This window comes from Equus przewalskii, unplaced genomic scaffold (assembly GCF_037783145.1).
Source record: "Equus przewalskii isolate Varuska unplaced genomic scaffold, EquPr2 ChrUn-10, whole genome shotgun sequence".
NCBI classification, from domain to species: domain Eukaryota; kingdom Metazoa; phylum Chordata; class Mammalia; order Perissodactyla; family Equidae; genus Equus; species Equus przewalskii.
This window is the reverse complement of record NW_027228747.1, coordinates 3,235,324-3,262,583: the sequence shown is the minus strand read 5'-3', so window position 1 is coordinate 3,262,583 and position 27,260 is coordinate 3,235,324. Positions and strand designations below refer to the sequence as shown.

The window sequence follows — 27,260 nt, the reverse complement described above, 5'->3', positions numbered from 1 at the left end:
AGGAAATATTTTTTGAGAACCTACTCTAGACCAGGCACTGGCTAAACAAGCTCTCCACGTCTTCGGGGAGCTTATGATTTGACCAGGGGAGGTGCAGGACTAAGCAGTTATGAAGGAGTAGGGTCACTGTTACAGTGTGGCATATGTGGAGTGCAACAGGTACAGGGAGCAGGCTCTGACCGAGGATTGCTAGGGTAGGACCCTCAGAGAAAGGATGCTGAAGCTGAGACTTGAAGGCTGAGTGGGAATTCTCTAAGGAGGCGGGATGGAGGGGATGACCCAGCAGGAGAAAACATGTGCACCTCTGGGAGGGGGAGCACGTATTGCACTGGAAGACATCAAGAGAAAGAGAGACTTGGATTTAGATGCCTTCCTACAGTTGAGTCAGGAAAGTTTGGGATAGTCAGAGCGTAGGGTACAGGTTGGGTACTGGTGAGAGTCAAGACTCTGTGTGGTATAGACAGTGATAGGCCTGATCATGAGGGGATTTTAATGCTATAAGGAGTTTTAAATTTTTTGTTTGTTTTTTTAAAAAAAGATTCTATTTAACAATAACATACTTATACAAAAGTGCATATATCATAAAAGTACAGTCAAGTAATTTCACTAACTGGACACACTCCTTTAACCAGCATCCAGATCAAGAAACAAAATCATTACCAGTACCACAGAAGCCCCCTCTTGTCCCCTTCTAGTCATTACCTACCCTTCTCCCTCAAGGGTAACCACTATCCTGACTTAAGGTAACCACTCTCCTGGCTTCTAAAGCATATATTGGTTTTGCTTGTTTTTATACTTTTTATCTAAGTGGAATCATATAGTATACTTTTGTGTTAGAATTTTTTTGCTTAACATTTCTTTGAGGTTCATCCATGTTGCATGTACAATAATAGTTCACTCTTTTTCATTGTTGCACAATGTTCCATTGTATGACTATATCACAATTAATTTATCCATTCTACTCTTTTTTTTTTTCTTTTGAGGAAGATCAGCCCTGAGCTAACATCTGTCAATCCTCCTCTTTTTGCTGGGGAAGGCTAGCCCTGAGCTAATAACCGTGCCCATCTTCCTCTACTTTATATGTCGGACGCCTGCCACGGCATAGCTTGATGAGCAGTGCCATGTCCGCACCCAGGATCCGAACCGGCAAACCCCAGGCCGCTGAAGCGGAACGTGCGCACTTAACCGCTGTGCCACCAGGCCAGCCCTATCCATTCTACTCTTGATGAACATTTGGGTAATTTCTAGTTTTTGGCTAGAAATTGCCATTATTTCTTTGAGTACTTTTTCAACTTGCCCACTTTCTCCTCTCCATCTGGAGTTCTGATGACATGAATAGATGAGATAGCCTCTCAGGGCCCTATTTCAGCCCAATTGTCTGTGCTCTTCCGGTTAGAATGCCTGGGTTCATGAAATATCCTGGAGTTGATGATCTTCATTGGCTAATAACTCCTTTGTTCTGGCTGAGGGATGCCCCAGCTTTTTCCAACTGCCTCCAAGTATGGGGAGATGGTGTTTTAATCAAAGTACATGCCTGTGTCCTGGGGAAAAAGAGTTGGCAACCACTCTGGCTATTTTGAAATAATTTCTTTCTTTTGTGATGTTCTCCTGACCTAGGTGTCATGCAGTGCTCACTGTACATTCAGAAAATACTTACCTGTGTTAAGGCCTATGGCAGACAGCAGCCCACAAGGAGTTAACAGTTAGAAGGGGCAATTCCTCATGGAACACACATAACCGAGAGGCGGGTGCCATAGGAGGCCCGTGATGCTGAGGGAGCTCAGGGAGCTCAGGGACGGGAGGGTGTGTTTCCCACAGGATGCAGGGAAGCGGCATGGAAGATGTGGCGTTTGAATGTGAACTCTTGAGGGACTTGCAGACGCCCCAGGTGAAAATGGGAAGAAAGGACTTTTAAGGCAAAGGAAATGATGAGAGCAGAATCACTGAAGTGGGAAAGCATGAGATGTATTGGACCAGGGCAATGAGGAGCAGTAGCAAGACAGGTGAGTTGAGCCAGACCATGGAGAGCCTTAAATGCCACACTAAGGATCTGGCTTTTATTTGGTAAGAATTAAGTGTTTTTTGTAAAATCAGCTACATTGCCAGGATTGGGAAGGCTTAAGGGCCGTGTGATAGTGTCTCCTGTCTTTCCTAAATTGGATTCATTCCAAGAAGTGGGAGGAGGCTGATACTTGAGTGTCTCTCTCTTACGTGGCAGAGAACAACCTCCAGACATTTTCAGTTAATCTTCAACAAAGAAACCCTCAGTTGGGTAGTAGTATTCCCATTTTACAGTGAGAACACTGAGAGTTAAGTATCTGACCACAGATTCTGATTTATTTTCCACTAAGTTGCTCTTTCTTGTGTAGGAAGGACTGTTTCCTGCCCAGAGAACCTTCTCCCACTGTGCTGGGCAGTGTCCATCCTTTCTTCCTCCTTTCCTTCCATCAGACATGTGGAAGGTTAGGAGGGTTCCTTAAAACCTGTTAAAGGTAGGATAGTGTTTATATTTCTGGACCTCAAGGCAAAGGATGAGCAGACGACGTCAAGGCTACTCTCTTCCTTGGGTAGCTCAGCACCTGTCTTCCCTTCATTGCCTGGGAGAGGCATGTACTCCCTTTCATGCTGTCACAGTATTGAAGCCGAAGGAGCCTTAGAGACACTTAAGCCAAGCCCAGAGTGGCTAGGCCTGTCGTCCACCACTACACATAACACAGGTTATTGTCTCTGGTCCACTCTGCATTGCTGACCCTCTCTCAATGGTGTTATATCCCCAAATCTCCAGGCCCCTACTTTTTCCTCTTACCACATGTTTTTCGCCTTAGGTTTTCTATTTTTCCCACAGTGTGTTTTTTAACCCTTCTTTGAGTTATGAAAAAACCCCTTCTTTTCTTCCTTTGAAATTAGGCTGATATCAAGATAAATACCTACTGTCTAGCCTGCTTTCATTTGGGTAATTTTTAAGTGGTTCATAGAAATAGGCATTTGGATTTAGGTACCCTCCTACAGTTTGGTTCAGGAAAAATATCCCAGTCTTGTAAAGTGCATCAGTCACTTCCTGGTTGGCTGTCAGGTGCAGAAATTCTGGATTGGGGATGGTCTATCCAAGGATGCCCTCTTCAGGGCTAGGGCAAGGGAAGCCCATGCAATGTGCTTTCTGTAATCCGAGGACCAGGGTAGCCCTCTGGAGCTGCACAGAGCAGCATGCTGTGTAGCCTCTGTTGTGGTACAGAGACCGCAGACACATCCTGCCACCCAGGAGTGACCTGATCTTGGGCAAGCTAATGTCACCTCTCCAGACCACAGCTCTCATTGTCCGTGAAAGGATGATAATAAGGCCCACTCCACAGGGCTGGCAAAAGTGCACCTATACCAGGAGTAGACTGTAAAGGTAAGGGATTGTTGTTGCTGTCATTGTCATTATCAGGGCAGCGTGGACATTCTCAGGCTGACTCTCCAGAGTGAACTGACAGGAGATGAACTTGAACACATAGCCCAGAAGGTATCAAGGTTTCTGGTGGGGTGAGGCCCCCTCCCCTCAGCCAGTTCTTCCTTGCTGCTGACCCCTCCTCCAGTGCTGCCTGGAGCCTTCTCTGCTGCTGCTCGGGAGCATCTCCTTTCAGACACACCCAGCTGACCTCAGCATTGTGCGTTGCTTTGGGGGATGGTGAGACCCCCCACTAAAATTAAAACTAACCTCATTCTACTAATTTTCCCCATCTGGTGTTCTTGCTGCAGTGTGGCTTCTGGTAGAGGTTCTGAAATGAATTTTTGGAGGGGAAAATCAGACTAACCCTTCACGTTTTTTGAGGAGCAAGTCTTCTGCATTTGTTGAGGTCTAGAAGTTCTGGGCTTGTCATATGATTTCTGACCCACTTCTCTCTCTCTTTCTGGCAGGCGGGCAGGAAGACCTATGCTATGGTGTCAGGCCGCTCAACCAGTCATTCTCTGGCCTCAGAGCTGGTGGAATCCAACGACGGACATGAGGAGATCATTAAGGTAAGCTTAGTTCACCTCCACTTTTTCTCCCTCCTCTCTTTCTCCCTCTTCAGGGCTAGGGCAAGGGAAGCCCATGCAATGTGCTTTCTGTAATCCGAGGACCAGGGTAGCCCTCTGGAGCTGCACAGAGCAGCATGCTGTGTAGCCTCTGTTGTGGTACAGAGACCGCAGACACATCCTGCCACCCAGGAGTGACCTGATCTTGGGCAAGCTAATGTCACCTCTCCAGACCACAGCTCTCATTGTCCGTGAAAGGATGATAATAAGGCCCACTCTACAGGGCTGGCAAAAGTGCACCTATACCAGGAGTAGACTGTAAAAGTAAGGGATTGTTGTTGCGAGAAGGAGCGGCTGACTTTGCCAGAGGGAGCTTGTGGTTTGATTGGGAAGAACCAGACCTCCGATGCTAATTCCTGGAAAGATCTTAATTAGCAGCAGGAGAGCACAGTCAGTCTGTGGGGACTCTGCTGCAACCCAGTCCCAGGCATAGAGATTGATGGGATGACCTTTCTAGGTGCCTATCCACTGTCTATGTTTAGCTGCTGGAGATTGTGGCGACAGATAGGAAGTGTGTTTATGGAACTTCTTTTTAAAAGTTAAAACAATTTCTATTTCTTTCTTTTTTTTTTTTTGAGGAAGATTAGCCCTGAGCTAACATCTGCTGCCAATCCTCCTCTTTTTGCTGAGGAAGACTGGCCCTCAGCTAACATCCATGCCCATCTTCCTCTACTTTCTATGTGGAACGCCTACCACAGCATGGCTTGCCAAGTGGTGCCATGTCCACACTCGGAATCCAAACCGCGAACCCTGGGCTGCTGAAGTGGAACACGTGAACTCAACCACTGCACCACTGGGCCAGCCCCTGTTATTTCTTTTTTAAAAACGGATTTTTGAGATATAATTTGCATACCCTATAGTTGGCTCAGTTAAAGTGTACCATTCAGTGGTTTTTAGTATATTCACAGAGTTGTGCAATCATCACCACTATTAATTCCAGAATATTTTCAGTCATTCCTTCCAATCCTGACAATCACCAATCTACTTTCTGGATTGTTTCCACTTTTTGGCTATTATGAATAATGATGCTATGAATATTCATATACAAGTTTTTGAGTAAACATATGTTTTCAATTCTCTTGGTATATACCTAAGACTGGGATTGCTAGGTCATATGGTAACTTTATGTATAATCTTTTGAGGAACTACCAGACTTTGTTCCAAAGCATCTGCTCCATTTTACATTCCTCCCAGGAGTGTATGAGGGTTCCAATTTCTCTACAGCCTCACCAACACTTATTATTATCCAGTCTTTTGGATTAGAGCCATCCTAGTGAATGTGAAGTGGTATCTTATTGAGGTTTTAGTTTTAATTTCCCTAATGGCATCTTTTTATGTGCTTATTGCCCATTTGTGTATCTTCTTTGGGGAAATATTTATTCAAATCCTTTGTCCATTTGAAAATTCAATTGCATTCTTGAGATGTAAGGGTTCCTTATATATTCTGCATACTAGATCCTTCTCAGATATATGATTTGGAAATGTTTAAAAGTTTTGTTCTCATTATGTGAGTTTTTCCTTCTTTCTTTCTTCATTTTTTTTACTTTTTTTTTTTTTTTTTGGTAAAGATTGGCAGCTGAGCTAACAACTTGCCAATCTTTTTTTTTTTTGCTTTTTCTCCCCAAATCCCCCCAGTAGATAGTTGTATACTTTTAGTTGTGGGTCTTTCCAGTTGTGGCATGTGGGATGCTGCCTCAGCATGGCTTGATGAGCGGTGCCATGTCCACATCCAGGATCCAAACCGGTGAAACCCTGGGCCGCTGAAGCAGAGTGCGCAGACTTAACCACTCAGCCATGGGGCTGGCCCCCTTTTTTACTTTCTTTATGATGTCAGTTTGAAACAAAAGTTTTTAATTTGATGAACTCCAATTTATGTATTTTTTTCTTTGGTTGCTTGTGCTTTGGTGTTGTATCTAAGAAGTCTTTGCCTAACCTAAGGTCACAAAGATTTATTCCTGTATTTTCTTCAAAGAGTTAAGAGTTTTAGCTCTTCGAATAGGTCTGGAATCCGTTTTGGATAAATTTTTGTGTATGGTGTGAGGAAGGGATCCAACTTCATTCTTTTGCATGTGGCTATCCATTTTTAACAACATCATTTGTTGAAAAGACTGTTCTTCCCCCATTGAATTATCTTGGCACCCTTGTCAAAAACAGTTGAGTGTATTTTTATTGTATTGAGCCCTGCCCGGTGGTGTAGCAGTTAAGCTCACGCACTCTGCTTTGGCAGCCTGGGGTTCACTGGTTCAGATCCTGGGCGTGGCCCTACACACTGCTTTTATCAAGCCATGCTGTGGCAGGTGTCCCACATATAAAATAGAGAAAGATGGACACAGATGTTAGCTCAGGGCCAGTCTTCCTCAGCAAAAAGAGGAGGATTGGTGGTGAATGTTAGCTCAGGGCTAATTTTCTTCTTTAAAAAGGCAGTAACAGTTTACTCTCCCACCAGCAGTGTATGAGGCTGCCTGTGTGGAATTAATTTAACTAGAGATTTCTTAACTAAACAGTGTTATTTTCCTTAATTCAGGTGTACTTGAAGGGGAGGTCTGGAGACAAGATGATCCATGAGAAGAATATTAACCAGCTGAAGAGTGAGGTCCAGTACATCCAGGAGGTGGGCACCCCATCCCTCTGTGGAAGTGACCTAGGTCACTTCTCTAAACCTCAGACTTTTTTGGCTTCCTTCTTTTCTTGGTTCCAGTTTTTCTCCCTTCTGCTCCCTTTGTGTCTCCAAAGTGCCACCATGCCCCTTAATGTGTCAAACATTATTTTTTACCCTTCCATTAATACCAATCCATTAATCAACAAGTACTTATTAAATACCATATGCCTAGGACTATCCCCCAGCCATCCTATCTAAATTGCCAGCCTTGCTTCTCCAGCTTTTCCTACCTCTCACCCTGGCTCATGTTTCTCCTTGGCACTTGTCACCATATAACATATTACATGTTTTATTTGTATTTTGTGTTGTGTGTCTCCCCAGCTAGAATGTTAGCTCCACAGTGCAGGGGTTTTGTTTATTTTGTTGCTTGTGTAGGAGGGACTGGCCTGCAGCCCTACTTGACTAGGGTCCCTCCTTCCCCCGGCCAGTGCTTAGAACTGCACCTGACTCATAGGAGTGCAGGTTGGGGATGGTGAGTTGATGTGCTCTTCTTCCCTATCCCAAAGTTAAAGCTTCTCACCCTCCCCTCCCAGGCCAGGAACTGCCTGCAGAAGCTCCGGGAGGATATAAGTAGCAAGCTCGACAGGGATCCAGGAGGTTCTTTCCATGAACAGGAGATAGAGGTAATAGGAAATGATCCATGGTTGGGTCCCCACTGAGGAGGTGGGGTTGTGCCGGGCAGTCCCATTTACCAGTCACCCAGTGGGTGCTGAATCTAACATCACTGCCAGGAAAGGAGGGAATAGAGGTGGTGCTGGCTTCTCTGAGCACTTACAACCTTGTTAGGGCTCTCCAGCAGATGGGCTCTTGGATTTCCACATAGCAGCCTCTGTATAAGTACACCTGTTCCTAAAACACTGTACAAAAACTGAATTTATGTAAATAAGATTATTGTTAAGCTATTGACAAAACTTATCTATAAGGATTCTGTGTTCAATCTTTTTGTAATATAAAGTCTTATAAAGCAGACAATCACCTATAAATCCAAACTTCTCATAAGTTGATCTTGCTTCATTTGAGTGATACCTGCAGTGTAAGTTGGAAGTCTTGGTCCTTGTCTGTTATTTAGCTCTTGTATATATAGCTGTCTCTACCCTGCGGTGGGACACTCCTCAAGGTTAGGGTTCGCCTCCCATCTCTATATCCCCACACCCAGCACAGGGTCTGGGATGCAGAAGGTCATCAGGAAATGTTTGTTAGACTGAATTGACTGGAGAAGGCTTCTTGGGATGCATAATCCTGGGATTCTGCTTTTCAGCTTTTCTAAAATTTGAGGATAGAAATGTCCTCAAAGCAGAACTGTTTCTTCCATGACTTCACCCTCATCCTCCTTTAGATTCTGAGCTGTATCTCGTTCATTTGCATTTGGTTTGGGTGGAGTGGTCTTCGACCCCCTCGCCCCTGCTCTCATTCTCCTGAGGGGAACAGTGACCTAGCAGCTGGTGCCAGCAAAGTTCCTCTTTGGCTTGGGTTTGTACTAGGCTTGTGTGGCAGATTCCCTGTAATTTTCATTTTGCTTTGGCTGAAGGTAGGACTTGCACTGCCTGAGCTCACATCTGGCTGGTGGAGCTGCTTTGTCAGGTGACTGAAGAAACTCATGTGCTCGGAGACAGGCCCCAAGTCCAGGCCCCTTGTTTCCACAAACCAGCAGTCATGTGATAAATAATTAGGCTTTGGGTTGGAAAGAATTGCAGCAAATGCTGCTTCCTCTTTTGATTTACACTTTGTAAACATTGTCAGGATCCCTGAGGGGCAAGGGAGACTGTGACGGGCAGCTGCTTGCTTTCCCTGATCTGGGAGGAGTGAGCCTGCGTATTTTCCAGTCTGCTGAAAGGTTTTAGCTGAAGTTTCCCTCATCCTCCCTACAAGGCTAGAGTGTTCCCTCTCAAGGCCACACATGTTTCTCCACTCGCTCTCCGTTCCATGTTCCCACAGAACACTGGAAGTCCTTTTCCCCTTTTCTTCTTCTTCCTCTCTCTGCTCCCCTGCCGCCTTCTCTCTCTCTCTCTCTTTTTCTTTCTAAAATTTGAGATCTCAGGAGAATAATATTTCGAAGTTGGTTGCTTGGGACTGTTTTAACCACCAGTTTTATTTTTCTTTGAACAGGTGGTGCTAGAAAAGCCAAACGGCTTGAGTCAGAGTCCCACGACCCTGTGTAGCAGCCCGCCTGAGGTAGGTGACAGGGAAAACAGTGGTAACTGCTACTTAGCAAGGAGGCAGGAGATCCTGCTCCCTCATCCCTTTGGTTATTGCTTCCTCTCTCTCGCCAAATGTCAGAGTAGTACTTACTGGCTGTAAACATTCAAATAATGGAGAAACATATACAGCAGAAACTCTTCTTCCCCAATCCCACTCCTTGGAAGTACCCACTGTTGACAGATTGAAGCGGGTGGACCCTTTAGAGTGGCGCTTCTCAGCCTTCACCGCCGGCTCGAGTGGCCTTGGAAGCTTTCAAGGATACGGTGCCTGTGAGCCAGCCCCAGAGACGGTTATTTAATTGGGCTGAGATGTGACCGGGGCATCAAGACTTTTAAAAGCTCTTCAGGTGATTTTAATGTAACCAGAGTTGAGTACCAATATTCTAGAGTGTTTTCCTATACACAGGCAACCATATTTAACTACCCTACATATATATATTGATATATACACGTCCCATATGTACATGTATCAATGTATGTATATAATATACACCCATTTTTCACAAATACGGGATCATGATAAATACCTTATTCCTTGCTTGTTTTTTTATTTTTTTAAACTGAAGCCTATACTATAGCCTTCTTTCCAGGTTAGTACATGTGGATCCACCTCATTCTTTTGAGTAATGACGTAGTATTTCCTGCCATGGCTGTACTTTTTTTTTTTTTCACTTTCTTCTATAGATTTAATGAGGTATAATTGACAAATAACATGGCTGTACTTTTTAAAAAATGACATTTGTTACTATATTTTTTGTGATTATTTGGTAATATAAGATATGCTTATTGTAGAAAATTTGGAAAATTCAGAAACACAGAAAAGTGAAAGAAAAAATATCAATTGTAATTTACCCAGAGAGAAAACACAGTTTGGTGAAACTTCCTTTGTCTTTCCTTCAGTGCAAATATATACTTACAATACTGAGATTATACTGTATATAGCATTTCTTTGTATTTGTTTCTTTGCTTGGGTGGGTATTTTTTTGGATTGGATATTTTTGTTTTGTTTTATTTTTTTGTGTGGGACGAAGATTAGCCTTGAGCTAACATCAGTTGCCAATCTTCCTCTTTTTTCGCTTGAGGAAGACCAGCCCTGAGCTAATATTGTGCCAGTCCTCCTCCGCTTTATATGTGGATTGCTGCTGCAGCAGGGCTGATGAGTGGTGTAGGTCTGTGCCTGGGATCCGAGCCTGTGAACCAGGGCTGCTGAAGCAGAGCATGCTGAACTTAATCACTGTGCCACGGGGCCAGTCCCTGGATTGGGCTTTTTGGCCGTCAAGTGCAGAGTTGAATCAGACCTACACATCAGTTCGGGGCACATTATCATCGTTGGTCTCATGAAGGCCTCTCACTGGTTTTACTTTTTTTTTCCTCTCCCCTCCTCCGCTAAAAGGTACTCACTCTAATATATTTAATATATCATTTAAATATGCCTATGACATATGTTTTCAGTTTTCATAATGGGCTTGTGCTATATTTCTGTTTTTTCTTTTTTAATCCAACACCTATTTTTAGGTTCTATCTACGTTGTTGTGTTAAAATCTAGTTTGTTGTTTCTAACTCCTACATGTAAAGTTTTATAACTCCCTTATTTCTCTTCGTACTATATCAATGCAGATTTTCCATGTCACTATATAGTCTTATGAGAACATCATTTGAAATAAACATAATAGCTATGCTCCCGGGGCCTTCTAGGTCATTCTCACCTGCCCAGCAGCATAGGTCTGGACATAGGGGAGCTATAACCTATTGACGGCTAGATTGGGAATGTTGTGATTCTACCCCTCACTTTAGTTTTGCAGTTTGGATTTTTCTCTTCTCCTGAATCACCATATTTGGCAAATATGCTGTTGGCAACAAGTTATAACAACCCCTGGTGTTATCTGTTCAGCCTCTTTCTTCTCACAAGCTCCAAGCCCTACCGGATATTATCTTACTTATTTTTGAAGCAGCCTGTAAGGCAGGGCGTGAGGAGGCATCTTCTCACAGTTCACAGATAAAGAAATGAAGGCCCACGGGACTCAGTAATGACCCAGTGACTGGGACCCTGTCACCCTCCCCCTCATTAAGAGCTCTGTGCTCTGGTTTGAAGGTTTTGCTGCTTCCCACTGTGCAAGACGGGGAGATTTTTCTGTCAGGCTCACAGGAAGCTGGTAACTGAAGTATCTCGTACCTGTTCAGCAGAGATGGGGGCGAGACCCTACTTGCCAGCTCAGCCCTAACCACCAACCCACGATTGGGTGTGTCTTGGAGAGAGACTCATAGTAACCTTGTTGAGACACCTTTGCCTACATCAAATCAGATTCCTGGACTTACTGGGTGCCTTTGTCCTAAACCTGCCTGTCCATTGGTAACCCTTTATGTGCCAATCTCTGTGCTAGGTGCAGAGAACAACGAAAGATGTGCCTTTGGGATGCGCCCCTTGTGATGGGTGTGGCACAGTCCCTGCCCCTGGGGAACGTGGTCCCTGCTCTCAGAGAGCTTGAGTCTGAGGGCCACACACATGAGGACAGCATAAACCTGTCTGGTTTTTTTGTTTTTCTTTTTAAAGATTTTCCTTTTCCTTTTTTTCTCCCAAAGACCCCCGGTACATAGTTGTGTATATTTTTAGTTGTGTGTCCCTCTAGGTGTGGCATGTGGGACGCCACCTCAATGTTGCTTAATGAGCGGTGCCATGTCTGCGCCCAGGATTCGAACTGGTGAAACCTTGGGCCACCAAAGCAGAGCGTGCAAACTTAACCACTCGGCCACGGGGCCGGCCCCTAAACCTGTCTGTTAATCAGTCAGTTGATACATGTATAGAAATTACTGAGTGTGTCCTAAAATAATCGGGTGATTTGATGCTAGTTGAGTTCTTTAGGGTATGAAGAGAAGAGAGTATTTCCGTATGAATAATTCAGAACTCCTGAGTGTGTAAGACTAACTCTCCCCTTGATGTGAATTCTTTAGGGAGGGTGGTCTGGACAAGATGGTCTAAACAAGTATGCATGTTGAGGGGACCTTCTCTTACCCAGTTACAAACATATTGGCTTCACCTTGTCTTCCCTGCTCTGGCTTTAGGCGGACATCTGTATAAATGAAGATGTTGAGAGCTTGAGGAAGACTGTGCAGGACTTGCTTGCTAAGCTACAGGAGGCTGAGCGGCAGCACGAGTCAGACCGTGTGGCTTTTGAGGTGAGATGTGGGATTTAGGGAGAAGGTACCCTAAGGGTTCAGCCAGTGGATACAGGCGCCAGTGACTTTCTCGGTATAGACTTCCCATCTTTCTGGCTGGGTGCCATCAACTGGAAAGGCGAGGCTTTGAGGCCTAGGGCACTTCCTATCTGCTTTTCCCTCTTCTGGATATTTACAGTTTTTGCTGTCCAAGGCTAGCCCATAGTTTGAAAGTCAGCTTTTGATCCTCTGCTTTACTGTAGTTGAGCAGTGGTGCTGGTCTGGGATAGCAGGTAATTCAGAAGTCATTTCTTTAAGTACCACAGTAAGAATTACTGGGCTCTAGGCACCAAGGCAAGGACTGTTGCTGTCAAGTTCACCACTGCATCCCCTGTGTCTGGCACAATACCTGGTATGAGGTGGGCTCCTTGTAAGTGTGGACTGAATGAATCTGTGTGGTCATAGAAAGAATTGTACCCATGAATCAGATGACTTTAGATATGTCCTTGGCTTTGTGATCTTGAAAGTGTATCTCAGTTATTGTTATAAAAGAAATACTAGATTATCATAGAAGATTAAAAAAATACAAAAGTCTATACAGAGAGAGTGAAAGCGCCCCAGTATTAAGTGTGATGTCTTCTATACTTTCCGGAAAATTCTTTGAGTATAAAATGAGGTACATTGGGCAAACACTGGGCATTTGTTTTAACTAGTCTGTGTAAGATTAACCATCTGTTATCTGCTGTTGTTCACCCACATGGAAAGTATTTTTTATGTCATAAATATGTAATGACAGGATTATCTCCTGCCCAGGCATGCCAGGAGCTGGCGAAGAGAGTAAGGCCAGCCTGAACTCTTTTTTTTCATGGAACTAAGAGAATTTTTGAGAGGAAGATTGAGGGTGAGGAAGAAGGGCGCTGAGCAGGATCAACTGCCTACAGAGTAGTTGAAGTCTTATTTGTGCAAGTAGAGCCTCCCTCAGCATGTTTCAACTTTTGTAAAAAGGGATCATGAAATATATCTCACAAGTTTGGTGTGCGAATTGAGTGAGATAATATATGTAAATATATTCATTACTCTAAAGGGTTTTGGAAACATAAGATGTCCTGTATTTTTCTTAGTGGTCAATTTAACAAGAGGGGTAAATAGTTTGGACTTGAGGTAATACTAAGATTAGTTTGGTCTCAGAACTAGAAAGCTGTACAGTGAAGGAGTCAGCTGCATCTATTTCAGATTCTACAGTTTGGATAGTTTGGTCGGCGATGTATCTGCTTGGCGACCAGCTACTCCCTACTTTCTTGGAGCAGAACAGGAGGATGGGAAGGTTGAGGCTGTAGCACTAACCCGACTGTGAATTTTGGAAAGAAATTTCTGCATCGAGGGGTGTTATAAAGGGGTCAGTTTCGGCTACACACAGAGGGCTCTGCTAACCCTGGGTTTCAAAGCTTGAGTAAGTGTCCTGAGTAAAACCTGAGGCCAGAAGGCTCCTGACATGTAGTCACATGCCCACAGGTTCTTAGGAGGGGCTGCCTTTCAACCCCATGGTCTGTAGCACCCACCCGTGATAGGAAGTGCGCTCTGGGCTGTTCCTGCTGGTGGGGTGTTTGGCACAGCCTCTTGTGATTAAGAGGGTCCTTTAGGGCAGGGCTGGATGGAGCTACAGGGACAGGTGTGGCAGGGGAGGGTGTTTTTTCCCGTGATCTTACGGCAGGGTGGGTCAGGATCAGTCCATGGCCCGTTAACGCTGTGCTCTGAGCACACCTCAGCCTAGGTGCTGTGTTTATGTACAGAAATGAGAGGCCTTGTTTTTAAGTTCCTGCTCATGGGGCTGGCCTGTTCCAGGATAAAATGAGACATTTGAAGACTTTTCTTAGAGTGTCCTAGTGAATTACACTCTCTGGTCTACTTTTCTGAACCTGGGGGTAGGAAGGGCAAGATTGTCAATTACCTGAAAACCTGCTATTAAGCTTGGGTTTCTCGTTCCACTGGCTTCTTGCTGTCAGGAAGGATTTGCATCGAGTTTGCTGTGGAGAGGGCTAGTGTGCAGCATGGACACGTCCCATTACACATCATCTTTGTGCTTTGCTTTCTCCTCCTTGATTCTGACTTTGGGAGGAGCCAGACAAACTGGCTGCTGGTGTTGTGTTTTCCCCAGGGCTGGTTAGACTTTCTAGAGGTTACCTGGATTCTTTTTTAGTCAGTGACTGGGGAGTCAGTGTGGGGTAACTGGGAAGCATTGAAATGGATGATGCAGCAGCTGATTCTAGCATTGCCTCTGTCATTCACTAGTTGTATAACTTTGAATAGGTCAGTTGACCTTTAGTTGTGAAAGGGGAGGGTTGGTCTAGATGAACATCAGTTCCGTTCATGACTTTATGGAGCAGTGACTGTGTGCTGGCTACTGTGCTGAGCTCTGGAAATGTAGTGGTGCCCAAAGTCTCTGCCGTCATGAAGCTGACGGTCTACAGGGAGGTGCACACAGGCGACCAGGCAAAATCTGCTCAGTGGTGGAGGAGGGAAGAGCCATGTGTCCTCTGCGGGCTCCTCACCTAGGCTTGGAGGCTCCTTGGAAGGAGTGTCTAAGCTGAGACCTGAAGGATAATGAGTTGGCAAAATGCATGCGGAGGAAAGAAGGCAAGTTCTTACTTTACTTTTTCATTCTAAAATTCTGCTTCTTTCCTTTCCAAATTGGCTTATCATCTTAAATAAAAAACATTCTTCCTGGTGTTTAGTACCCCTCCAGGTGCCAGTTTGGCCTTGTATGCAGGCTGCGATATTGTTTGAAGTGAGGGCAAAGAAGAGTGGGGAAACAGAAGGAAGGACGTGGAGATAGCCTCTCCTGGATTCTTTGCATTTGCATTAGTAGGAAAGCCACAATGCTGGGTTCAGCTTGGGTGGCACTGGAGGCCTGGTGAGGATGTTGAAGTCAGCCCTCTGGAAAGTGGTACTTGTGGGTTGCAGGTGTCACTCTAAAGTAAAGCTCAGTTCACACTGTGCCAGTTAACCCTGGAAATAGAGTTAATCTGCTAGTCCCCTGAGTGGTCCCAGAACAGTGAATGGGAGATGGTGCACTCATCAGAGTTGCCTGCCTTCTCCCATCACTGCACCCAGATTTCTAGGTTCTTTTCTAAGGGTTTTATCCACATCTGCTCTTTTCTTCCCCCAACTTCACACATCCCCATCCTGTGTCTTAGGTCACACTCAGTCGGTACCAGAGAGAAGCAGAACAGAGTCGTGTGGCCCTTCAGAGAGTGGAGGACAGAGCGGAGCAGAAAGAGGCGGAAGTTGGAGAGTTGCAGAGGCGCTTGCTAGGAATGGAGACGGTAACCTCTGAAGTCTTGCTCTTCAGCGCCTAGACTGCTGGGCCAGAAGGTGCCCCGGGATTGACTGAGATGGTTGTGGAAGCTCTTCTTTTCTGAGCGGCTCCAGAAAAGCACACTTTACAGCTTCCTTTGGCAAATATCTTTGGGTACCTTTTAGTCCTTAAGGAATGGGACTGTCTTTCTCTCATCTAACTTCAGCCATTGCTAACCAGAGTCGAACCCATTTCCATTTTAGTCCGATTCTTGTACATCTGCCCTTTATGGGCTTTTGAAGGCTGTTTTTAAGGAACCACGCAGCCTGGTTTCTTGGGGATTGGCAGCCGTAGCTGGCAGGTGGGCCTGGATAACACAGGACCAGGCTCTCCTCCACCCAGGCAGCTGGGTGAGGCTGGGAAGTTTCTCTGTGCTGAGGGTGGGAAGGGTTATCCCTGACAGGGGAGGGCGCCCCATCAAACCAGCTTGGCTTGTTGCTTTTTGGCAGGTGTCCCAGGCCCAGTAGGGGCTGAGTCCCAGCCCTAGTGCCCATTTCATCCCAAATGCAGAAACTGTTGCCATTTCTTGATTCTAGATTTTCTTTCTTTGGCCCGTCCAGGAGCATCAGGCCTTACTGGCGAAAGTCAAGGAAGGTGAGACAGCCCTGGAGGAACTTCGGAGCAAGAATGTTGACTGCCAAGCAGAACAAGAAAAGTAAGAGCCCTTGTTCACTATGAAGTTGGGGTGCAGGGAGGGGAGGGTGGGCCATGCAGCCTGCAGCTCCCGTGGTGGCCAGACCTGGAGAGGAAGCTGGTGCTGATGTCAGATCTTCCAGCTCTGACTCACAGTGTGCCTGCTCAGGGTGGGGCCCTGCCCAGGGAGATACTGTTTGGGAGACTGCCATCTCCGGGGAGTTCATTTTCTGTGGAGTAATAACCTAAAGCAAAGGCTGTCACAGTTTTAGAGCGAAGGTCAAGTGAGAGCTGGTAGAGCCTTGGCCGTTGCAGCACCTCCTTCCACGGGTTGTTACACTGGATGTGAGTGTGACATTATGGCACCACAGTCTTCTCCCCCCAAAACAAAAACCGACTAGAAACTACTTGAGGGTAAAATTGAATAACTTCCTCACAAGTTGTGTTGGTGAAAAATACAGCACCCATCTCCGTGAAGAGATACTGAACTTCCTTTTACTTGAAGCAACTCAGAAACTGAGAACCACCTGTCAGCAGTAATAGATAGGAGATCTCTGAAATCCTTTCTACTCCAGAGTTAGAGGGTTTTGCAAATTCCCTCTGATTAGAGGGGATGAGAGGCCGCAGACCAGTGAAACGTACGTGCAAAGATTGGGTCATCCTGGACCTTCATGAATTCGGAAAACGAATTTGGAAATTCTTTATGCCATTGGCAATTAATAAATAAGATCTGGAATGGTGAATCAAATTTAACAGCATGTTGGATCTGGTCTTCATTGTATATGTTGGACTTTTTCAAGTTCAATAGACGTTATCTGAAGGGCCTTCTAAGGCATTCCAAGACTAACAGACACAATCCTTGCCTTCTTGGACCCCTCAGTGTGCTGGGGGCATTTTCTCTTCCTCGGGAATACCTCAATCTAGGCCTGCCTTGCATGGAAGATGCAGACATCTTCTTGTAGCCTCCTTTTGGACTCGACTTCCTAGTAGAATTGTTTTAAATTACTCGGCACTCTCTTCCTCAGTGGTCGAGGTGCTCACAGGAAGGTGACTGAGAGGAAGGAGCAGGAGAAACAAAAAGACCAGATAATCTAAAACCGAGGCTTAGGAATGGCAGGTGGTAGCTATGCATCATAAATGGTGGTTTTTTAAAATAAAAGGAGACTGAGAAATAGGGCACTGGAGAGCTGAGGGTGGAAACTTAGAGTGTTTGGAGTTTAGGAAGGGTGTTGGGGGACTCAGCTTGCATTGTACCCCAAGCCCTTGAACTCCTGGACACTCTCCCCAGTCACTTGGCCTTTGGGGATGTTGGCACAGTTTGCTTGAAAGATGCAGAGGAGACTGCAGTGTGTGGCCGTTGGGGGACTTTGATACAGACTTGTGTGAAGAGGCTTTCAGGATCATCAAATCTTAATTTCCTCTTGATATAAAATCACTGCCATGGGGGCCAGCCCCGTGGCCGGGTGGTTAAGTTTGCGTGCTCTGCCTCGGTGGCCCAGGGTTTCGCCGGTTTGAATCCTGGGTGCAGACATAGCACCGCTCATCAGGCCACGCTGAGGCAGCGTCCCACATGCCACAACTGGAAGGACCCACAACTAAAATATACAACTATGTACTGGGGGGCTTTGGGGAGAAAAAGGAAAAATAAAATCTTAAAAAAAAAAAAATCTGTGCCAACAGCTTGATGGTATTGGGTATAATCATCCCAGCTCCTGCTTGATTCTTTCCAGGAGTGAGGAGCTCATTACACATGAGGCAGTCCACTTTCTGACAGCTTTAATAGTGAGAAAGTCTTCTGTGTTAACATAAGAATGGCTTCCCTGGCACGCCTACCTGCTGGTTCTAGTTTTGCCCACTAGAGCTATCCAGAATGACTTCTCCCTTCTAAGCTTTCTGAGCTTGTTTCTCTGTTTGCACTAGATGATCTCTAGTGATGCTTCCACTGTGACGTTCTAAGGTACGCCCCCTTCCTTAGGGCAGACCACTGGGGAATCGGGCAGAGGGAATCACACCTGATGGAAACCCCCTGAGCCCAAGGCTCTTCCTGTGACTGAGCAGAGAAAGCATCTTTTCCCCTTGCCTCAGCCTTCTGGTCTTTATCGCCAGGGCTGCTAACCTGGAAAAGGAAGTGGCTGGGTTGCGGGAGAAGATCCACCACTTGGATGACATGCTTAAGAGCCAGCAGCGGAAAGTCCGGCAAATGATAGAGCAGGTAAGCAGGGTCAGATCTTACCCTGCCCTGGGTTGCCGCCTCTGGAAGTCACTGCATTGAGTCTAGCCCTGTTTTCCTACCAAGTCTCCGCTTCATTTATTTATTCTCCTGGGGAGCTTGGCTTATATTCATAAGTGGCCCATAAAACATTTGTGGCTACCAATTACCAGGTTTGGATGATTAGGATTTGCTTTTCTCCCATCTTTCCCCTACGTTTTTGGTCACTTGCCTTCTGCTTTCCAATGGGAAAAAAAGGAAAAGGTGTGTCTTTCTTATGCTCTGAAGAGTGCTGGTAAATGAGTAATTAAGTCACAAACTCACTTATCTGTGTGCAGATTATCAGCCTTGTAACTCATGGCAGATTGTCTGCCTTCCCCCACCTGAACTTTAGGGTAGCGCACTCAGGATACGTCCGTTTGCAGAGTTGTTTTGAGACCTTTAGACCCTTTCCTTGGGAGGGCATATTTGCTGCAAGTCAGCTCCACGAGGGCTGGGATTTTTCTTTTTTGTTCACTACTGTTTCCCATTGTCTAGAGAAGCCCCTGCCATATAGTAAGCACTCATTAAATATTTCTTGAATGAATAAATAATTTGTATTTCCCGAAGTCAAATGGAATGTTTTTAACTCATCCAATAATTTGAATTATCAGGGTGGTGTTCCCCTCACAATCCCCACCTCCATACCGGGGATAATCGAGAGTTTAACACTGACTGGAATGAGGCTTTTAGAGAAGAGCTAAGCAAGTCATGTGAGAGCTGCAAAACTCTGCCTTTTGTCTCTGCTGGCTCCCCCAGCAGCAGGGCGAAGTTTGATGAGTGTGTAATGAGTCATTTCAAAATGAGCTCCAGTTTCTCCCACATCTTTGCAGCTCCAGAATTCAAAAGCTGTGATCCAGTCAAAGGACACCACCATCCAGGAGCTCAAGGAGAAAATTGCCTACCTAGAAGCAGAGGTGTGTGCACTGGGCAGGGAGCAGGCTCTTGAAGAGAAGACTGGACATAAGGGAGAGAGAGGTTCTGGAGGGGGGGTCTTGGTCCTGTCTAGCTGCTGCTCAGAAGTGAGTATCTGGAATGGTTGGTTGATCTTCAGTTCAGCTGAGTAAACGTTTTCTGAGAACCTTCAGGGAGTTGCTAACAATGGTAAGACCGTCCCCCCTCTGAAGGGATATATCATCATGGTGCGAGCTCCAGACCATGGCAGCATGGAGGTGAGCCCTTCATTCTGACCATGTGGGCTTAGCAGTGGGGCTGACAATGGAGCTGGGCTTTGAAGGAAGAGGCATTCTATAGGTGGTGTCTCCTCCATGGCTAAGGTGATGGGCTCAGTTAGCTAAAGAGTTCTTCTTGGTCTAATTTCTGCCTACCTCAGAGCCCTTGCTGTCTGCTGACTACCTAAAGATTGCTTTGTGGCCACTGTGTGAAGATCCCTTGTAGTGGGGGAGACAAAAAGAAAGGGGAGACAGCGTTGTTATCTCCAGGGAGTTTTCAGTCTAGATGTAGAGATAAAATACTTAAAAAAAAAAGATCTAAGATACTTTATAGAAAAGCATATCAACAAAGGCAAGTAAATATCTCAACTGACTACAGGAAATTATGTACAGGAAATGATCAGTGCTGCACAGAGCTGTTGAGGGAACGCATCCTCAAGGAGGGAGGCTGGAGCAAGTACTGGAGGGAGAGAGCAATCTGGAGTGGTGAAGATGAGGCGACAGGCAGGGCATCCTGGTGGTGGCACGTGTGGTAGGGGCGAGGGTGGCAGCAGCACAAACACAGAGGTGGAGAGACCAGAATAAGCTAGTTAAATGTGACAAATGGCAAGCCAAAAAAAGGCCAGTTCTAACTTTACGACTTGTATCGTAGAATTTAGAGATGCACGACCGGATAGAACACCTGATAGAAAAACAAGTCAGTCATGGCAACTTCAGCACCCGGGCCAAGACGGAGAACCTGGGCAGGTGAGTGGGCGTGCCTGGAGTGGGGCGCAGGGAGGCAGTAGGGGAAAGGACAGAGCTATGGGAAACTTGTAGTGCTAAGGCAAGGACAAGGCTCTTTAAATCCAACTTTATTCTCTCAGTGTCTAATCTGACCCATTCTCCACCTGAACCTTTTCCTGACCAGGTTAGAGCAGAGCCTGATACCACAACCCCATGGAGGCCCATGAGCAGCTGCTAGAGGTGTATGAACCCCCTGAAATTGTATGCAAAGATTGTATATGTGTAATATGTGCACATTTCTAGGGACGGGTGCTTTTGTTTCTAAGAGATTCTCAAAAGTCCAAGACTTTGAAAAAATCAAGAATCACAGCCATGCCCACTTCTTAGTTGTTTAACTACCCTCTCTCTTTTCATCACCCCTGCCATCAGACAAAGTACCACCCCCAAGTCTTCTCTTGGATGTCACTGACAATGACTGTTTCAAAGCATTTGGAACCCAAGAGATCAGCCGACATGGAAGTGTAGAATTCCAGAGGCAGACATGGAGGGGTGGGCAACCACACAGCACTCAGTGTTTCCAACTTTCTTTTCAGCGTTAGGATATCCAAGCCTCCCAGCCCAAAGCCCATGCCTCTCATCCGAGTGGTGGAAACATGAGCGGAAGGAGACGGATGCTGCTGTTGCCGCCACCTCTCGCCTGCGGAGAAGCCCACCACCCCTGTAGGCTGTTAGCACTGGTGTTGACCTCCTTACTGTTCCCTGGCTGCACTCAGGGCTTGGGGTTCATGTGTCCCGCCATTTCCAAACTCCTGTCCTCTGTATGCTGGGTGGATGGAGGATGGACAACCCCTCTGGGCGCTGTAGCCTTTTGGAGGACGGCATCCTGCTGGCAGGAGCCAGGGCAGTACCCTTATTCCTGTAGTTACTATTCTTCTCTGTAGCAGAGCCTCCCTTGTGTTGTAGCCTGGAGTGCAGCTGCCCCAGAAGCCAGGCCTTCATCAGGTCGGGAGAGGTGACCAGATTTACTTCAGCCCTAGAAGCTGGAGGCACAGATGTCCACAGTGATTGGAGAGTGTCCTGGGGGAAGGAAGTTTCCTCCACAAACACAGCTCAGTTCTTAGCAACAAACTGTTTTCTACTTGCTCCACCCTCAGTGCATGCTGACCAGGTCTCCTACAGTTAGACAATGCAGCTACCTGTCGTGGCCTGGTCAGAGTCAGTGAGCCTCGACTTTGACTGGATGGCCTTGTCTTCCTGGGGAGAAGGGAATGTCCATTCAGGGAGTAGCTTTCAGCAGAAAGATCCTCTAGGGCCACGGACAGTTACATGTGACTTCTCTCTGCTGTGAAGACTCCTATAATCTCTTAGGGTTTCCCCTAAGATGCAGTGCAAGGTACACCTCAGTCTTCTTGACTCAGAACCTAAAAACTGTTTTCACTGGGTTTCATCAATCTCAGTGAAACTGATTGTATTTATTTTGCTAAATTATTGGTGTTTTGCTTACATCTCACTACAGATTTAATAGTAGAGCTCTACAGCCTTCTCTTTCAGTGTTTGCATTTGCTCAACACTGGGAAAATGTCACTCCCGCTGGACTTGTTGATTTCAGAATGACATTGTTATAAATCTTTTTCTCTCTTTCCTCTGCCTGCTTTTTTCCTTTCCTCCTCCTAACCTGCTCTGTACCTCAGGAGGGACGTATATTTGTCCTGAGGTGTCTGGGTCTGTGTGTTGTTTGGGGAAAGAAGGCAATCAGGACTCTTGGGGAGGGACTGAGTTCTTCCCCTAACCCCTCTGCACCCCTCTGCTCCGTAATCTGTTTTCTTGGCTCTGAACGACCTGCCACTCATCGTGTTCTGTTTAGGGCTCTTCCTACAGCCTCAAGAAGGAGGCACACATCAGAATGTGGCACTGTAGGACACAGAAAAATTAAAAACAAACGTGGATTAAGTCTTTAGGTTCTACCTGGCTCAAAACCAGAAGTCTACATCTGTGTGTTTCTGTGTTCCAAGACTGGGCTCATGTGTGGCTTTGTCCATATGGCGTTCTGATGTTCTTCACGCAGCTTCCTCATTTGTGAAACAAGGGGTCAGATCGGGTGATCTCCATGGGCCCTTCTAGTCCTGATATTTCTTTCTCTGTCATATTCTTTCTATGGTGAATTTAATAAATTATGTTAATATGTCTCTTTGAGCTCTTGGCCTGGTTTCTTTTCACTTTTTGGGGAGGATGAAAGAACATAATTTCAGTGTCCCTTGAAGATGGGCACCCTGTTGTCCACATTTGGAAGGTTTGGTCCAGACATCCCAATATTATGATATGAGGACTTTGTGGCATTCGGAGGAGTTAGAATGTCCCTCTGGAGCAGCTCAGCTCTGTGGTCTGAGTCTTCATTGTAGGAGGTGGCCCCTAACTTTAGCTTGGACCCTGTCTGGGTGGTGACCACGTGGGATCTCCTCCTCAGTTGGAAAAGAAGAACTGGTCAGTGGCAGAAGTCCTGTGGTTACGTAGAGATTGACCAGTCAGCACTGGAGGTAGATGAGTAATTCCACGTCCTTTGCAGAAATGAAAAGCACTCTGGAGATGCTGACTGCAGCTCTTTAAGGGTTCAGTTTTTGGCTATCTCTGGGCATCCTTTAATTAGTCCAATGATCTTTTTTCTTTCTGCCAAGAATGCAGTTGACTGCAGGGCTCAACGGGGACATAACTAAATTTATACAAATCTTCTCTGAACCAAAGAAACTGGAAATACAACCTCCTTCATCCCTGGTCATTCCCCTTCTGGCACCCCGTTCTTCTTCAATTGAAAGAATATAAATTTTTCTCTTATAACTTTTCTTCCCCCTTCAGCTAATTCACACCCCAGGCTTCAGACAGCATTGGAAACCACCTTCTGTTCCAGGCCTGGGTTTGTCTTCTGGCAGCCGGGCTCTCTTCTTTCTCTGGCAGTCTTGCTTGGTATGGGCATATCTAGACTGTGCTTGTTCTCAGAATATTAAGAGGGTGGAAGCAGGGTGGGGTTGCCTAAGGTGCCAAGAAGACTTGCAAGGTTGGAAGAAGACAGGAGTAAGTATACCGCCATACAGGAAAGGGAGGCTCTGGAACTGGGCCTCGAGGGCTTGGTGGGATGAGCAGAGATTGGGGCTGGAGATAACGAAGTGGTCTGGAGCTAGTCCAGAGACTAGACCCGGGGCTCTAAGAGATTCCTTGGACAAAAAAGGTGGCTCTTGTTTATATTTCCCAGAGTTTAGTTGGATCACCGCTGGAAGGAGCAGGGGCTTGCTACAGAGGCTAAGGAGGGCCTATGGGGAGGGAAAGTAGTGGAGGGAAAGGTAGTTTTATATCTTGGCAAACTTTTCAGTTAGAGATGGAGAATGGGGATGAGAGGAGAATGAGAGCCCAGAGCCTGAGAAAGGGTGTGGTGAGTAAGCTGCTCCTGACTTCAGCAGCCTGTTTATTGCCTGTGTTATGTCATTCGTAAGGCTACTCCTCTGTGCTGCTCGAATACTTTGTGGAGGCAAAATTGAGTCTGACTCCCTGGGACCTTTGCCATGAAGGCCCATTTCTGTGAGCTGGGTGTTGAGAGCTGCCCAGACACGCAGCCGTCAGGAATAGTCTCCTGTAGACCCGGAGCGTCAGCCCCAGTGTGGGATAGAACCTCGCAGGAGTGCTCCTTGCCTCCTGAACAACTGCCCCGTTCTCCCACCTCTTCATTAGTCCCCTCCCTGAACAGAAAAAAGCCTGACAGAGACATGATATTTCAATCAAAAGATGCATTGGGACTTTTTTTAAACTAAGTTTCTAAAGCCAAAAATTTATTGGCTCATTTTCATCTCTATTTAAAAGGACCTTTCACTATGAAATGTTCCAAGATTTACACTGGAAAGATGCTCTGACATGATGCAGCTTAAAGCAACTTAATTTGGCCGAGGAGGGTAATGTTCCTTGGGGTGGAAAAGCAGCTTTCCTTCTTTCATCAGCTCTTCTATATGTGCTGCTGTTTTTTGTGGGGCCTCTGCTAATCCCCTGGGCTCCCTTATTCCTCAGCGCCAAGCACTGTAGAGTTGGGCCTGAGCTCACTCAAGGTCTGACCCAACAGCAGATGTTAGCCTAGGGCCCTTGGCCTGTTTTCCACGCTTCAATTTAGGACTCTGCCTTTGCAAGGAGAAATTGTTTCCTGTCTTCCCTGTCCCAGTTGTAAGCCTCATGGCCTTGAAATTCAAAGTTGGAGACCTAGATGTCCTCTCGTCCCTCTTTCTCCATGGAAAATCCTCATCCAGTCTGAGGATAAAGGAGATATGTTTTAAAGGTGAGCAATTTCTAGTTCCATGTGCTCTCTGGGTTGGCAGTGAGACCCACTTTGAACTGTAAAACATGTGTGGCCTTTCTGCTGGAATCTCTCTTCCTCTGAGCCCTTTGGGATATGGGGTTGAGGGTAGATGGTGGCAGGTTAATTAATTTCCTGACAGGGTGTTGGTCGCCAAGTCTTAGACCATGGGATCTCAGACGGCTGAGGGGAAGGAAGTCATTTGTCCTCATGACTTACTCTATCACAGGTTGCACACCTAGGCCGTTCTTCCCTCACTCGTATCGCAGCCCCAAACTCGAGTATGTCTGCAGGAGTTCAGGGACCCTTGTATCCATCGTATGTCTGCCTATATGAGATTGTGTTCGAACTGGCCTGTTATGTATACATTTATATTGTTATGGGGAAAAAATTGGAAAAACACTGGTGTTTAGAAAAAGCTTAGTTTTCCACTGGTGTTTCTCCTTTACTAACACAGAACACTTCACTTCTGACACTTCTAGTCACCAAATGTATGGAGGGTTTCCCCACACCAAGCAATTCTGTGACACCAGCTGGTGTCCTACAATTTAACTGAATTCTGACACCATTGACCTAGAGATAAAGTTAAGGATTCAGTCCCACAAGACTGCCCCCCACCTTCAGATGCCAATTGCAAGTAGTAGGTCCCCAGGATACCCACAACTTCTGACTTGGCTGCAAATCAGAGGTTCCCATGACTCCTCCTCAGGTTCAATTAACTTGCTAGAGAGCTCACAGAACTCAGGGAAACACTTAACTTACATTTCCCAGTTTACTAAATGATATGATAAAGGATACAGATGAACAGGCAGATGAAGACGAGATACTAGGGTGAGGTCTGGGAGGGTCCTGAGCATGGGAGCTTCTGCCCCGTGGAGTCGAGGTTCATCACCCTCCCAGTGCATGAGTATCTTCATCAACCTGGAAACTCTCCCAACCCCATTCTATCGGGATTCTGTGGAGGCTTCCTCATGTAGGCATGATCAATCATAAACTCCATTTCCAGCCCTCTCCCCTCTCTGGAGAAGTAGGGGCAGGGCTGAAAATTCCAAGCTTCTAATCATCGCTTGGTCTTTCCGGCCACCAGCCCTCGTCCAGGAGCCCACCCAGAGTTGCCTCAGTAGAACAAAAGATGCTCCTAGTGCTCCTATCACTTAGAAATTTATAGGGGATTCAGGAGCTTCGTGTCGGGGACAGGGGCAAAGACCAAATGTTAGAACAAAACGTGTTCCTTGTGTTCTTATCACTTAGGAAATTACAAGGATTTCAGGAGCTCTGTTCCAGGAACCAGGAACAGAGACCAACACATATATATATATTTTTTATCTCACAACTGGTGTATCAGACAAATTTCTCTCCTTGGATACATTGTAATCTCAGGGTCAGGAGGACCGAAATTAACTTCCTTCAAAACTGTCTGCCCTTTTCAGCCTCCCGCACTTTGTCTTAGTAGAGAGAATCATTCTCTTCAGTGAAGCAGGTTAGAACTTTCGAAGCCATCTTTGACTCTTCTTTCCATTCCTTTATCCCTTAAACCCAGTTTGTCAATATGTCCTAATGTTTCCTCTTTTGAAGCATCTCTCAGATTTGCCCCTTTCCATGTTCACAGTCTTGTCTTAGCCCATCTCTTCAAACCTGGATTACCACAGAAGCCAGTCCTCACTGGTCCCCCACCTCTAGTCTAACCTGCCCCAAATCCACCCTCCTCACCAATGTCATTTGAATCTTTCCCAAATACTATTTTCATCCTCTCGGTTGAGATTATTTAGCTAGGACAAAAGAAGTCTGATGGGAAACATGATAGCCACCTCCAAAGAGATGAAAATCTGTCCCGTAGGAGGAGATGGGGTTTACTCCATCCAGCTCAGAGGGCAGAACTCAGATCTGTGGGTGGTACTTGCAGGGAGATAGCTAAGAAACAAAATAAAGCCTTGGAAGATGGGCCTGGATGTTAGCTCAGGGCCAGTCTTTCTCAGCAAAAAGAGGAGGATTGGCAGCAGATGTTAGCTCAGGGCTAATCTTCCTCAAAAAAAACAAAAAGAAAAAGAAAAAGGAAAGAATACCTTGACAATTAGGGCGTCAATTGGACTGTCTTGTCAAGTTAGTAAATTTCCCTCCGTACACCAGTAATATCCCATTAGGAAACAATCTAATATAATGTAACAAATATAAAATACCTAGAAGTAAACTTTGTTTGAAATGTCAATGATCTATATGAAGAAAAGGACTGAATTTTGTTGAGAAATCTGGGAAAACTTCATGAAGAAAAACTTTCCTGGATGGCAAAGTTAAAATTGTAAAGCTGTCAGTTCTTCCTTAATTTACTTTTAGGCTTTGTGTAATTACTGTGAAACTCCCAATAGAGTCCTTTTAGAATTGGGTAGAATTATTTTAAAATTTATCTGGAAGAATAAACAGGGGAGACGGCAATGAAAATTTTGAAGACAGAGCTTAATTGGGAGGAGTATTATCCTTGGCAGATAGTAAAACATTGTATAGCTTATACATGAATTTAACAGACTAGTTAGGCAGAAATAGACCCAATTTTATATGAACATTTAAAAAGGATGAAAGAAGCATTGCAGCTTAATGGGGGAAAGGCGTTTGAACAGTTGGTTAAAATTTCGAAGAAGAAAAAAAAGACTCTAACCTTAAACAGTACACCTAAATAAATTCTAGGTAAATTAAAGAAATTGAATATTATAGCTTAACTGTAGAAAAACCAGAAGAGGG

General features: G+C 45.6%; 1 protein-coding gene across 4 annotated transcripts in view; it reads left to right on the top strand.

Annotated features, from left to right (window-relative positions):
- The window catches only part of TUFT1 (tuftelin 1), a 33,979-nt gene extending 11,586 nt beyond the window's left edge, over positions 1 to 22,393 (top strand). The window contains exons 2-13 of one of the 4 annotated variants that reach the window (XM_008515445.2): positions 3,428 to 3,502; positions 3,898 to 3,999; positions 6,581 to 6,667; positions 7,249 to 7,338; positions 8,822 to 8,887; positions 11,974 to 12,087; positions 15,261 to 15,389; positions 15,982 to 16,076; positions 18,161 to 18,266; positions 19,136 to 19,219; positions 20,127 to 20,221; positions 20,794 to 22,393. In XM_008515445.2, the coding sequence (XP_008513667.1) occupies positions 3,428 to 3,502; positions 3,898 to 3,999; positions 6,581 to 6,667; positions 7,249 to 7,338; positions 8,822 to 8,887; positions 11,974 to 12,087; positions 15,261 to 15,389; positions 15,982 to 16,076; positions 18,161 to 18,266; positions 19,136 to 19,219; positions 20,127 to 20,221; positions 20,794 to 20,857 (1,107 nt within the window). In that variant the 3' untranslated portion in view covers positions 20,858 to 22,393. The remainder of the gene's footprint in view (positions 1 to 3,427; positions 3,503 to 3,897; positions 4,000 to 6,580; positions 6,668 to 7,248; positions 7,339 to 8,821; positions 8,888 to 11,973; positions 12,088 to 15,260; positions 15,390 to 15,981; positions 16,077 to 18,160; positions 18,267 to 19,135; positions 19,220 to 20,126; positions 20,222 to 20,793) is intronic. The other 3 variants (XM_008515447.2, XM_008515446.2, XM_070607315.1) reach the window with 3 other exon arrangements.
- The last annotated feature ends 4,867 nt before the right edge of the window (positions 22,394 to 27,260 follow it).